This window comes from Condylura cristata, unplaced genomic scaffold, assembly GCF_000260355.1.
Source record: "Condylura cristata isolate star-nosed mole 26May11 unplaced genomic scaffold, ConCri1.0 scaffold00028, whole genome shotgun sequence".
NCBI classification, from domain to species: Eukaryota; Metazoa; Chordata; class Mammalia; order Eulipotyphla; family Talpidae; genus Condylura; species Condylura cristata.
In genome coordinates, this window is record NW_004567129.1 from 18,149,157 (window position 1) to 18,161,946 (window position 12,790).

The 12,790-nt window shown below is 57.0% G+C and overlaps 1 protein-coding gene across 5 annotated transcripts in view; it reads right to left on the reverse strand.

Annotated features, from left to right (window-relative positions):
• Positions 1 to 863: 863 nt before the first annotated feature.
• Positions 864 to 12,790, reverse strand: part of BEAN1 (brain expressed, associated with NEDD4, 1) — a 36,344-nt gene continuing 24,417 nt past the window's right edge. For all 5 annotated transcript variants that reach the window (XM_012730435.1, XM_012730432.1, XM_012730434.1 and 2 more), the window contains 3 exons: positions 7,622 to 7,867; positions 4,912 to 5,062; positions 864 to 2,769 (listed from right to left, as the gene is read on the reverse strand). In XM_012730435.1, the coding sequence (XP_012585889.1) occupies positions 2,448 to 2,769; positions 4,912 to 5,062; positions 7,622 to 7,867 (719 nt within the window). In that variant the 3' untranslated portion in view covers positions 864 to 2,447. The remainder of the gene's footprint in view (positions 2,770 to 4,911; positions 5,063 to 7,621; positions 7,868 to 12,790) is intronic.

Below are 12,790 nucleotides of genomic sequence, written 5' to 3' on the forward strand. Positions count from 1 at the left end.
TAGGGGCCCCAGGACACACAGGTCATATCACACTGCCCAGATGGAGACCCTCTCGGGCAGGGGTGGTTCCTGGAGTGGACTAGCTGAATGGGTTAGACCTCGTGGAACATCCATATGCCAAGGGGGGAGACAAAATGGCAATTCCTGTCTGCAGCTAGGAGCGTCCGTCCGTGGCAGACGGAGCAGAGAGGGAGCCAAGGGCTTGCGCACACTTCTGGCTCTGCGCAGTGGCAGAAAGTGGCCAGCAGGTGGCAGTGTGAGCTTGGCGTGGGGCCGGCCGCCAGGCACCGGAATCCTGGGGAACTGGCTCTGGGGATGCCCCTCCCTCAGGATGGCACCCATCACAGGCTAGGGGGCACACTTGAGGTCTAGAGGGAGAGAAGGGGCAGAGGAGCAGGGAAGTCAGCTTGTGTCAGCAAAGAGATCAAGGAGCAAAGCTGGGCTTTTCTCAAAAGCACTGGAAAGTAGGGGTGTTTCTAGAGGGGAGAAAAGAACTCACTTCAGGCTAATGGCACGTTTCCCCGATTTCTGGCGGCGGGGGGTGGGGAGCAGTCATCAGCACTGAATGCTGTCAGACTACAGAGTGCGCCCCCAGGGCCCGGAGGCTATGGCCAGCTCGGTGACTTCCCCTGGTCAGATCTCGGAGAAAGGATCGGTGTTTCCTGAGGGTAAAGATAACTCATGTGAGCACTGACCACCCCCAAAGGCCCATCAGCTGGAAGACGACAGGCCCCAGCGTCTGTCTGTCCATCTCCAGAGCAGCACCCCACTACTGTTTGAAGGACCTGTGCCCTTTCCGCTTCTTCCATCTTCCAGATGGGGCAGGTGCACACAGACTTCCAGAACAAGGGGATTACTTGCAACATATTTATTGATAGGATATATTTATTTGTAACACAGAAAAGATACATTGTTGCTTATTTAGCGCCTAGTCCAGGAACAAGAAAAGCTGCTTAGCTCCAGTCACTCAAACACTGACAAGAAGCAGGGATTGTATCTTCCCCCACTGCGAAGGCTCGTTCCTGGAGTGCATTTAAAGGGTATACAGTACAACAGACAGGTGTTTTTTGCCTAGAAAACAGTACACCACAAAGGTGGACAGAACTGCTTGTAAACACGGTCCCTCCCCTCCGTGGAGTCGGGGCTTCTGGACCCCACCAGACCTCTGGACGGAGCCCTTTCAGTTCTGCACCAGAAGAAATACTATTTCTACAGAAAATAAAATTCACAATTGCCGTCCTCGCCACCCCTCTTATTAAGAAAGGGATTGCTGAAATGTCATAGCCCTTCATTGGAGGATTGAAATGTGGGGGAGAGGGTGAATGGGGGGATGCTGTTGTTAGGGAGGCAGGGCGGACGTGAGGTCCCCGCGCCTGCCGCTGGCAAGACCCCGCCACCTGCATGGGTTCTCGTGGAAATTGCTGGGGTTCACGGAGGTCTAGGCCTCCCTCCAAGCAGGCCACGCCACCACCCCCTCTTGTGGCATCCGTCAGCTGGCCCTCCTGCAGTGGCCGTGGGGCTCACACCTCGTCTCTGCACAAACACCCCCGGGGCAGGGACGGACCCATCAGTCAGGGTTCCCCGCTCAGTGCTGCCCCCCAGGACAGCACCGGCTTCTGGGTTCCTTCTCCAGCCGGCTCAGTTCAGGCCACAGCGGTCTACTGGGCACGTGCTTAACAAGGCCTCAGAGCTGTGCCCAGCGCCCTCACTGCCTCGAAGGCCCTCAGTCCCTGGTCAGCCCCGGGACGCCTGTTACCCACTGCTACCGCCACCGCACCACCTGCCCGCCTGTGGCTTGGGGTGGGGGCTTCTGAGATAACTCCGCTAGCACCACCAGACTGAGGGCACTGGGGGGGGGGCTACAAGGTAGGCTGTGAGGGGGGCCCAGGCTGTGCTGAGCCCTCAGACCCGAGTCCCTCACCAAAGTGGCAGGGTGGTGATGTTGTAGCTCTTCTGCCCGGGAGGGGGTGCAGCGCATGGCTGCAGGGTCCCCCCCCCCCGGGCCTCCCAGGAGACCGGCTGCCCCTGGGGTGGGGGTGGGGGGCGGCGGGCCTGGGATGCTCGAGCAGTTTCTAGAGGCAGAACCGGAGTGTGGGCACAGACTGACGGACGGTGGAGAAGGAAGAGCCAGCCCAAGTTCCTTCTCCCCCTCTCTTCCCCCAGCGTTGCCTACAGAGGTGTGACCCACAGGCTGGGGGAGACCAGAGGTGCACAGCGCCTCGCTGTGATGAAACCTTTGCAGAGGAGTTTGTGTGGGGCGGGCCTGGGTGTGCACGCTCGGCCACACACGTGGGGCGTGTCTGGGCGTGTGTGCACACGGGGAGTGGTGTGTGTCGGGTGTGTGTGTGTGTGTGTGTGTGTGTATGAGCTGAGTGTGCACGTGCGTGAGCACACCCGTGTGCCCGAAGGCTCAGCCCCGAGGGGCTGGCAGGGCCTGGCTGGGTGGCTCAGCCAGTCCTCTCCGGGCCAGAAGCTGGGGCCCGGGTCGGGACAGGGGAGCCCTGGCAGCTCCTGGGCCCTGGTCCTGGCAGCGGCAGCCGGGGGACCCCACACACGGCCTCGTAAGGGGGGAGGGTGTCCATGGAGACGGTGCGGAGGCCACTCTGGCCCTGGGTCCTCCGCACCTGCTGGTGTCGGCCTGGGCTGTGGCCGCTGCCCGCGTCGAAGTCGCCGTCCAGAGAGGGGCAGGAGCCGGTCAGTGAGTAGGGTGGGGGCGCGTCCGTGGGGATGTACAGCTGAGTGGCCCCGGGCCCCATGCACTCCTCATAGCTACAAGAGAAGAGGCTCCCTTAGGGCTCTGTGGACTTTGGCCTTGGGGTGGGGGTGGGGGGGCCCCCGTCTGCTGTGACAAGCTGCCCTGCGGGCTGGCTCTGGTGAAATCTCCCTCCAGCCCTGGGACCTGGCTTCTGCTCCCACGGCCGACCCAGTGTCCAGTGTGAGCACAAGCGAGCATGCTGCTGGATGCTGGGTCTCGCGCTGCTCCAGATGACGGGATCTCAGGGCCAGGCAGCGGCCTCAGGGTGCCAGCCACCACTCTGTCCCAAGGAGTCCCGGCCCCTCTCAACACACAGATGCTGAGTAAAGCAGCCTCCTTGCCCCTGGGGGGACAGTGTACTGCCCCGCCCTGGCCCCAGGACAAGGTGGTGCAGAGGACATGATTGCCTGTAGGCCCGAAGGGCCTTTGGTGGGGAAGGGATGGAGTCTGGCCCCTCCTCTCACCCAAGCACCACCCAGTGAGTGCGCTGCATGGGGGTGGCTGACCGGAGAGGACCACAGGCGCCCCAGAGAAGAGCCCCTCGCGCCCAGAGAAGAGCCCCTCGGCGGGACAGGGCTTCCTGGTGAACCTGAGTACACCTTGGATACAGCTCCTGTGCCAGTGGGTGTGATCTGGCTCCGGGGTGCATACGAAGGAGCTGGGACCTGGACCCTCCACCCCAAGAACAGGGACTTAATATCCAGCACGCCCATCTCTGACCCCTCTGCTGCCACCACCCCTGCAACCTCAGGAGCACCCCCTAATTGAGGCGACTGTCCCCATCCCCAAGGCATTTCTATGTTGGTCTCTGCAGTCAAGGCCACCAAGACCCCAGACTGGGGTGCGTGCGTGTGGTGGCCCTGACTTCCCAGCTGCGTCCTCACCTTCCCGCCCCTTGCCCCAGCTGCCCAGCCCCTCTGTCCAGGGCCTAGCCCCAGCCAGGTGGCTGGTACCCAACTGTGATGGTGGCGCTCGGCCCGGGCACCCTGCTGCTTGAGACGGAACCTGGCCTTCTGCTCTGACTCAGGGAGAACGCTGCCTTGGGGGCCCCCGACGGGGCCCCGTGCACCTGGGCACTGGCCAGGCGCATCTCCACTTGGTCCTCCCTTTGGGGGCCTTAGCCTCCTTCCTTAGCTGTCTCCGTCCCCTCATGGGCCAGAGCCAAGAAGCCCCCTGGGGCGAGGGGGTAGGGTCAGCTGTCCTCAGGGCCCCGGCTCAGAAACTACGGCCATACTTTGCTGGTGACCTGTCAACGATGGGTCATGTGTGCGAAGTGACCCCAGCGGGCTGTACCATCTAGCCCGGGTGTGTAGAACCTGCTTGGTTGACCCCAAAGAAAGGGGAGTGGGGGGAGGCCGAATCAGGCTCTGCCCCCCTAGTCGGCCTGGCGCGTCCTGCCTCTGGCCTTTGCTGGCTGTGCGGGCACAGGCCTCCTCCACCTGCATCCTCCAGGCCTGACTCCTTCCCAACCCTAGAGCCACACCTCTGCAAAGGCGATTTTCCAGGTCTTCCCTGCTCCCCCCTCTCATCCTTACTACTGGGCCCTTGTCACCTTTGAGCTGGAAGCCACTACAGCAGTGGTGATGAGAGCCAGCACTTATCTAGACCAATTAGGTGCTGAATTCTCTGGCCTACTTCGTGTCCTCTCACACCTGCCTGATGGGAGTTCATGCCCACATGAACAGCAGAGAAATGGGCACAGGTGGACGGTTAACTGGCCCAGGATCACACAAGAAAGCACTTCAGAGCAGGCGCCCCTGAACCGCAGACCCCGGCATCTGGGCCCAGCCCCCCTTGCCACCCTGTTCTGGAGCTTTTCTTCCCTAGCAGGAGGTGGGCCTCTTGGCCCGTCTAGTCCACCTCCTCAGGGAGCCACCTTGAGGGTCTAAAGCACCCACGTGCCTCAGAACTGCTACCATAGGCCACCCCCAAAATGGAATTCCCTGGGAGCCCCTGACCCATCAGCCTGAGGGGTTGGGCACTGCTCTCCCTTTGCTAGGGCTTTAAGGCTGATGCCTGTTGAGTCACCGCCCCCCCCCCCACTTTGTTGGTCCAGAGGGGTGAGAAAAGGACCCACTGAGCAGATGTCTGTATTTGTATCACTGGGGGAGGAGCTCAGACCCCCCCACGCCCTCCTCCCCACGGGGTCTCCTTACCCTGGAGGAGAATCGGGGTACAGCTCTTGGAGCACCGTGGCATCCACATCCCCATCAGAGCTGAGGTCCAGGGCCGGGGGCCAGTCCTCAGCAGGGTTGCAGGCGTAGCGCATCCTGCGGCTGGAGCGGCTGTAGGTGTGTCCGTCGGACACTGCAAGGGGGGTGGGGAGGGAGGGAGGGAGGGGGACAGTTCAGCCTGGCCTCAGGCCAGCGTCCAGGGAGGGGCTTCATGGGGTTCCCCCTGGGCATACCTTCCTCCATTTTATAAGAGACTCAGTGAGTTACTGGAGGCCACACAGCAAGTTACTGCCTGGCCAGAGGGCGGCTGGAATTCCACCCCCAGGTCCAACAGTCTAGACAGTCTACCAGCCACTGGGCAAACAGATCTCTGCACTGCACTGATTCCAGAGGCCCCTCCCCTCAGGGGGGCGGGGCTCGCCCTCGGGGGCGGGGCTCGCCCTCGGGGGCGGGGCAAGTGCAGCCCAGGTTGGGTGAGCCGAACTGTTCACAGACGGGTCCTACAGCCTGGACTCCTGAGCCTCAGGGTCACTAGCCCGGCCAAGCAGGGTTGAGTGTGTCGCCGGGCTTCCCGCCCAGTGTCTGTATTGCCAGCACTGAGCTTTCCACTCCCCTAACCCCTTTTCCCCACTCTTGACACAACGGTGAGTGAAAACTGCAAATATAGAGCTATCTGCAGGTTTCGTCCTGGGATTATTATCTGCAGACGTGGAGACAGCTCTCGGAAGATTCCAAACACATTAGCATGGGCGCTGTCTGCATGATGGGACCACGGCCCTATTTTCTTTTTTATATTTTCTGTATTAGTAAGGTTTTCCAGAGTGAACACATATTACTTTTCTACTAAGAAAAAGGAACCCAATAACAGATGTTGTAAAAGGGAATTGAAATGAGATTTGTTTCCCTTTAGGGCACCAGCTGAAGGTGTTGGTTTGAAGGGTGAGCAGTTGGGAAGAACTGGGGAAGAATGAAAGCATGATTATCATGAACAATAAGGTAAGGTCCCGAGCAGCGTCGTGGGGTTGCTGGGGTCTGCTAGGGTCGACTCCCTGCCAACATTGCCAGGGAGGGTGGTACTGCCCTGCTGGAGGCTGAGGGGCCAGACTTTGGGAAATTTCCCCAACGCTGGTTCCAGGACTCATGGCGGTCCTATGGCCAGGCCCGAGAGCCACCGGGCAGAACCATGCTGCTATTCCCTGTCTCTCTGGGTTGCTTTTCTTGTTTCTCCCAGCAGTCGAGCACCTTAGGGAAACAGAGGTAGCCCCCGGGCTCACTCACCTAGCTCAGACCCTAACCTGGAGAAGACCAAGCTCAGTCCCAGATATCCAGCTGGGCTGAGCTCCAGAGGAACAGCTGGATGGAAGCTCCCACCCCCCCAATTGAACTAGTTGCTCTCTGATCCCCACTCCTTGTCAGCTTCCACATCAGCTCAGCCCTGAAGGGCCAGGGTTGGGAAGCTCTCCTGATTTCACGGAGGGTGGGAGCTCTCTAGCTCCTGTGCCACAAATTACGCAATACCTGGCTCGGCTTTTAACCCAAGTCCAAGGTCTGTATCCCTTGACCAGTGCCCATTTGCTCTACTCATCTGATTCACTCTCACAACTGGGACAGAATCTCTGTGTCACCCCCGGCCTCAGATGAAGACCTTGAGAGCGGTGATCCCCCCCGACAAGTGAGAGAGAGGAGGCCAGATCTGTCTCCTAAAGCTCCAGATCTTTATATTGTGGAAAACAGAATCCCATTCATCCATTCGCCCCCTCACACACTTTCTTCCCACTCTCACTTATTACCTTCTCTCTGGGCCTGGCTAGAGGGCAGAAGGCAGAGGAGAGTCAGCTCTGTCCTGAAGGCAATGGGGAGCCCTTGAGGGATGCTGAGCGAGGATGGAAGTGTCACAATTGAGTTACTTTGGAGAATGCCTTGGGAGTGACAGGCTGGCAGCTGGCAGCTGGCGGGGGTGGGGTGGGGGTCAGCTGGCATTTGTGAAGCGGCCAGGAACAGGTTTTACTGGGGGGAGAGGGGTGGACATGGTAATGAAAATAGTTAAATTTTATCGAGCACATACTCAGTAGCTAGATACGGTGCAAATCTAGTCCTCCCTGTAACTTCTGGGGTGGGCTCTATGTGCCTCATACACATTGTGTCCATGACTGCTTGAGGTATATAGAGGGTAAGCAACTCTCCTGAGGTCCTACAATAAAAGTGGAGGATTCAGTCTGCTTTGGACACCCTGCGCCTGAGGTGTTAGTTCCGGGGGGCAGCTGTCTAGGGGACATCTGGACACAGTGTGGAGTGGAGGAGATGGCTGGAACAAGCTGGCGGGTGGTGTGTGAAGCTTCCAGGGAAGAGATGGAGCAGGACTGGGTGTAGAGAGAGGCTGCAGGACCCAGGGTGGGGCTCTGAGAGACCCTGACATTCCTCCCCTGGAGAGCAGGAACACACACACACACACACACACACACACACACACACACCACCATGCCCTCCTCTGACCTTCAGCCACACTGTAGGGCATCAGAGCCTCTATAGCAGAGAGATCCTGGTGAGCACCTGTGAGCTCTGCCTGATCACCCAGGGCCTCTAGCATGCCTTCCCTGGGCGTCCCGCAGCCGGTGGCCGGCGCCCACACCCCTGACGCCTTTCCGGTGGAGCCGTGGTCCCGGCAGCCGCGGCGGGTGGGGCAGCAACTCACCATAGCCGTGCTCGTACTCCCGATGGCGGCGACGCCGGCGGTGATGGCGGTGGTGGTGGCGGCGGCGGCGCTGGAGCCGGGCCTGCCGGTCCCGGCGGATGCTGCCCACGATGATGGTGATGCAGGAGAGGATGATGACCACACCCACTGCAGCACTAGCCACCAGCACTGGAGACACCAGCAAGTGGCTGTGCTCTTGGCTCTCCGAGAACGTAGGATAGAAGTAGGTTGTACGGTTGTATCGAGCTATTGTGGACAGAGAGGACACTCAGCGAGGCCCCGTCCTCTCGCCCTGCTGCCCTGTGCGGTGATTTACCCCAGGACAGCATGGGACAGGCCCATGGATACTCCTCCAGCTAGCACCTGGCCCCGCTGCCTGCCAGGGCTTCTGGTAACGGGAGTTGAACGACTGGCCTGTCCTCTGGAGCCTCTGGCCTGGGAGGTCGACTAACTCGGGGAGAAGGGAAGCCCAGAGAGGGCAGTGGACCTGCCCAAGGTCACAATTACTGCCAATTACTGGCAGAGCCGTGACTTGAACCTAGACGCAGTGCTAGATAAGGACTCTACCCCAAAACACAAGCTTAAACGGTCAGTATGGGGATGGGCAGGGGACACACAGGAGGTCACAAGCTGAAGACCAACTCTGCTGGCCTCCAACAAAGAACTCCTGCCTTGAGGGGCAAAACCCAGTCAGAGGACTCCAGTACAGAGGAATCAGGCCTGGGATCTGGGCAGCAGCTGGCCCAGACATTCAAGGGAAGGGGGGTTGCATCAGATCAGGGAAGGCTTTCCAGAAAGGCTAGGAGGCATTATGGGCCAGGGAAGAACAAGGACAAAGGTCAGGAGGCTTGGAGGGGCCTTCTCAGAAGGGCATGGGGTGGCTGCAGCATAGGAGGCTGGAAGAACCTCCTGTAGACTGGCAGCTGGGTCTTGAGAGCCCAACAGATGGGAGCTCCGGCACTGAGGTGCCTCTGTCCTCACAGGATAGAGGGCCAGGGTGGCAAGGCGGGTTCAGTCAGTACCAGGTTGGCCTGCACCTTGAAGTGTCCTTTATTCTCTCCAATCCTGCTGGGCAGGGATGCAGTTTTCCCTTTTAACAGACGTGTAGACTGAGTCTCTGATTTGGCCAATGGTTGGGGCGAGCTTCACAGTCCAGTGCTCATTCCCGAGGGCCCCCTGTCCCGGGAGTGAGCCCTTCCTGAGGCCACTCACTCAAACTGCACAGCCACAGGAAGCCAGCTCCAGATGCTCACTGAGCCACAGGGTCCAGAGCAAGCCCTCCTGGGCCCTGTCCTGAAAGGGGGTCCCTGTCCTCCCAGAGCCCATGTTCAAGCCCCTGTTTTGCATCTGATGCTTATGTTCATGCATGGTTTCCAGATCTGAGTGCCCCTTCTGTCCTCAAGCTCAGGACTGGTCTGGGTATACTAAAGATGCCCAGGGCATATACTAAGTAGCACCAGGCTTGAGACCAGCTGGGGAAATGGCAAGGAGACCCTGAGTTGACTCAGGGGAGTGGGATCTCTGCACTAGATGGGAATCACACTGAACACAGGGGTGATTCACTTAAAGCAAAAAGAATTTCTGTAGCCACCTGCCTGGGTACCTGTAATAGGGCTTTTTTTTTTTTTTTTTTTTTGTTTTTCTGTAATAGGTTTTTTTTTTTTTTTTTTTCACAGGGGAGGGCCTGATCTCTGCAAGTCAGTGGCTTGACGCTCTGTCCCTTCCCAGTAGTGTCTATAGAAACATCACCCATCCTCAGCTCAGGGCAGGGGACAGGTGGTGAGCATAAACTTGGGCAAGTGTCTGAGCTATGATCTGGTCTGTCAACTCTGGCACATGCTGCTGTCTCTTGTACCCTCACGAGCTTGATGGGGCTGGCCCAGAAGCCTAGGATGTCAGCCTAGCCTGAGAGCCAAGCTTCTGCCTGCTGAAGCTCCTTGCAGGCTGCTTCCCTCAAGGGGGAATGCATTAGGAGAAGGGAGCACCATGTGACCTGGCTCAGCAGGACTGCTTCCTGGCTCTGATGTGAGAACGCAGGAGTAAATGGATTTCTGGGACTCTTTGGGGGCCAAACACAGGTCACAATTTTCAGACCCCCTCCTGTGAGTAGGCTCTGCTAGGGGCTCACTTTATCCTTGAATCTATGCTCATAATTCTCCTCATTTTATAGGTGAGAACACTGAGGCTCAGAGATATTAAATGACTCACCCACAATTACACAGCCAGTATATGACTAAGTCGACCCTCTCTGGGTCTTGGTCTTTCCACTAAAGCAGAAAGAGCTGGAAAATAAGCTCTCAAAGGTCCAACAGTAACAGCACAAAAATGGGAAAGAGGGAGTAGTTACAGGAGCAATTTAGTTCTCACTGGAATGAATGTATGTAAAGATGAAGTTGATTGTGATATGTTAGATGTATATAAAAAGGCCTAGAACAATCTCTAAGGAGATAACTCAATGAAAAAAATCATTAAAGGAATTAAAATATTATAGAGGAATTTTCACTTAAAGCAAAAAAGGAGAAATAGAAGGAAAAAATGCTAAGAGAAGTATAGAAGACAAAAAGCAAAACAGCAGATACTGATTTACATACATCAAGGATAACATCAAATGCACACTGAGTAGGCAATCCAGTCAAAAGGCAGAGACTGTCCAACTGGACAAAAAATAAGATCCAACTATGTACTAGGTATAGGGCGCTCATTGGGAACCAAAGGCACAAATAGGTTAAATGTCCAACGATAGAAAGAAGAAACACCCGCAGATAGCAACCACAAGAAAGATGGGGTGAATACACTCATGTTAGAAAAGAACAGACTTTAAAACAAAAATATATTACTAGTGGTAAGAGGGTTATCTCATAATGATACAAGTGTCAATCCATCAGGAGGTGCTACAGTATAAACATGCATGCAACTAAGAACAGAGCCCCAAAATATATGAAGCAAAGTCTGACCAATTGAAGGGAGCCATAGACAATACAATAACAGATGGAGACTTCAATACTCCATTTTCAATAAGGCATAGAATTTGGTCTCTTGTTTGCTTTTTGACTGGTTATAAGTGCTTTTGATGAAGTGCCAGCTTCTTTTCATTCCTTTAGCTGTCAGCTGCCCTAAGCTAAGCTTTCCATTTTTCTTCAAGACCCACAGATGAAAGTGAGGCTCCTCCACCTCCTTCTCCCCAGAAAAAGGCATCAGTTTAAATCATCCTGTCTATCTTCAACTTAGGATAAATCTGACAAATACATAGCATGCCTGCCACCATTTCCTAACTATGTCTGTAGTTGACGTTGCTAACTGACAAAGGCTGTCCACCCTGTGTGGCCCACGAGGAAGCCTGGGCATCCTTTTCAACACAGCACTCCACACAGTGACCCCTCCTGATTGTGAAGCTGGGCCTTTGGCAAGCGCAGCTCATCTAGTGTGACCACCATCCACGATGCTGCCACCCCTGAGCCAATGGTCAGGGCTTTGGCCTGGACTAGAGCTGGCTGATGCTCACTGCTACCATATCCTCAGAAATAAAGTCGAGGCTAGTCTGCTGTCCGGCTGTGAGGCTTCCTGCCTTCAAAGGCAAAGGCAGGGCCTGGGACTGTCAGAAACATCAGTCCTCTTTGGGGACATCCTGCTACAGGGAGTTTTTGTAGGGGGCTCCAGCTGCTGTCAGGGCTCTGCTCAGCGTGTCCCGGCGGCTGCAATAGTTTGGGACACACCAGTCAGCTGACGGGTTAAAGCACACGCACTCTTCAAGTCTGCAGGTGTCAGGATGAAAGCCTTGGGGTGTGTGTGAGATGCCGGCCCCCACTCAGCACAGGAACCTGCGGCCCAGAAACCCGCCCTGTGGGGACGCCTGCCTCACCTTCCCGCCAGTGCCAGGCTCATTACCAGCTGGGCGGCACCTGTGCCTGCAAATGGAGCCAACTGGCACAGGCGGCAGCATGCACGGCTGCTGGGAAATTAATCTTCCCGTCACCGCGACCGGCAAAGGTAGGCGCCGCTTTAAATTATGAGGGAAACTCTTCCAATTTCCAAAGGCAGGGCCCATTTTATCAATAAGATAAATGGGACTGCGGGGAAGTAACACAGGGCCCCGCTCCACCCCTCTGCCTTCCTGTCCCCTGCACCACTGCGGCAAGGACAGAGGATCCCAAGCAGCTTCTGCAAAGGGTCGAAAAAGTGAAAATACCCGCTCTGCCCTCTGATGTCACCCTCCACGCACACACCAGCGTCACAGCCACCACCACCCCCCCCGAACCCCTGTGCATCCACGTGCTGGGCTTGGCCTTTCCATGCACCTGATTATCTCATTTAATTCTTCAGATGGCTGTAAGGCTACACAAGTAACAGGTGGCAAAATGCTTCAGGGAGGTTAAGGTGCTCACCAGGGCCACAGAGTGGGGCCCAGGTCACTGGGCAACTGAACCCCACACTCTCCTGGCAAGATGCCATCCTGTGGGAACTCATGTTTCTTGGATCTTGCTCAAGTTCAGGTCTCTTAGCCTAAAACAACGCCTTGCTTCTTCAGGGCTACTTTACATGTAGCCAAGCAGGCCCGGACCATGGCTAATCCGGGGTGAGGAAGCACGGGGTCATCTGAGTCTCCGCGCTGTCTGTTCTGGGATGCTGTAGGGGGTGTGGGTGAGGAGGGGGCCCTGGGGCGGTGTCTCTGAAGAGCAGTGATGACGATAAGGCGCTCTCTGAGCATTTACCTGCAGGCTCTAGCCCCTTCACATGCAAGATCACCTCACTCAGTCCCCACGCAACATGAGGGTGTGCACTGTCTGTACCCCACTTTACAGACGAGGAGGTAGAGGCACAGAGCTAGTGGGCGCTGTGGAGCGGAGCCGCGACTTAGATCTGGTGGTTCTATGCGGTTCCCAAGCCCACACGGGCCACTCTGCCTCCACGCGGTCTGAGGCCCCTGGAGCACAGGACCTGGGTCCCTCCTGCCACCGGATCTTCCCAGGACCAGCAGTCACGGCGATGGCAGAGGAGACACCAGAAATTGGCTGTGTGCCGAGAACACCCCAGGCAGGGCCAGCGGGCAGCTTTTTGTTTCTCCCTCTCACCTGCTGGCCCTCCCTGTCACTCACCCAAGCCCCCAGCCCATGCCCGGGCCTTGCACAGGGCTCTGAGCATGGGCCACTGTGGAAACAGGTGCTTCTTCTT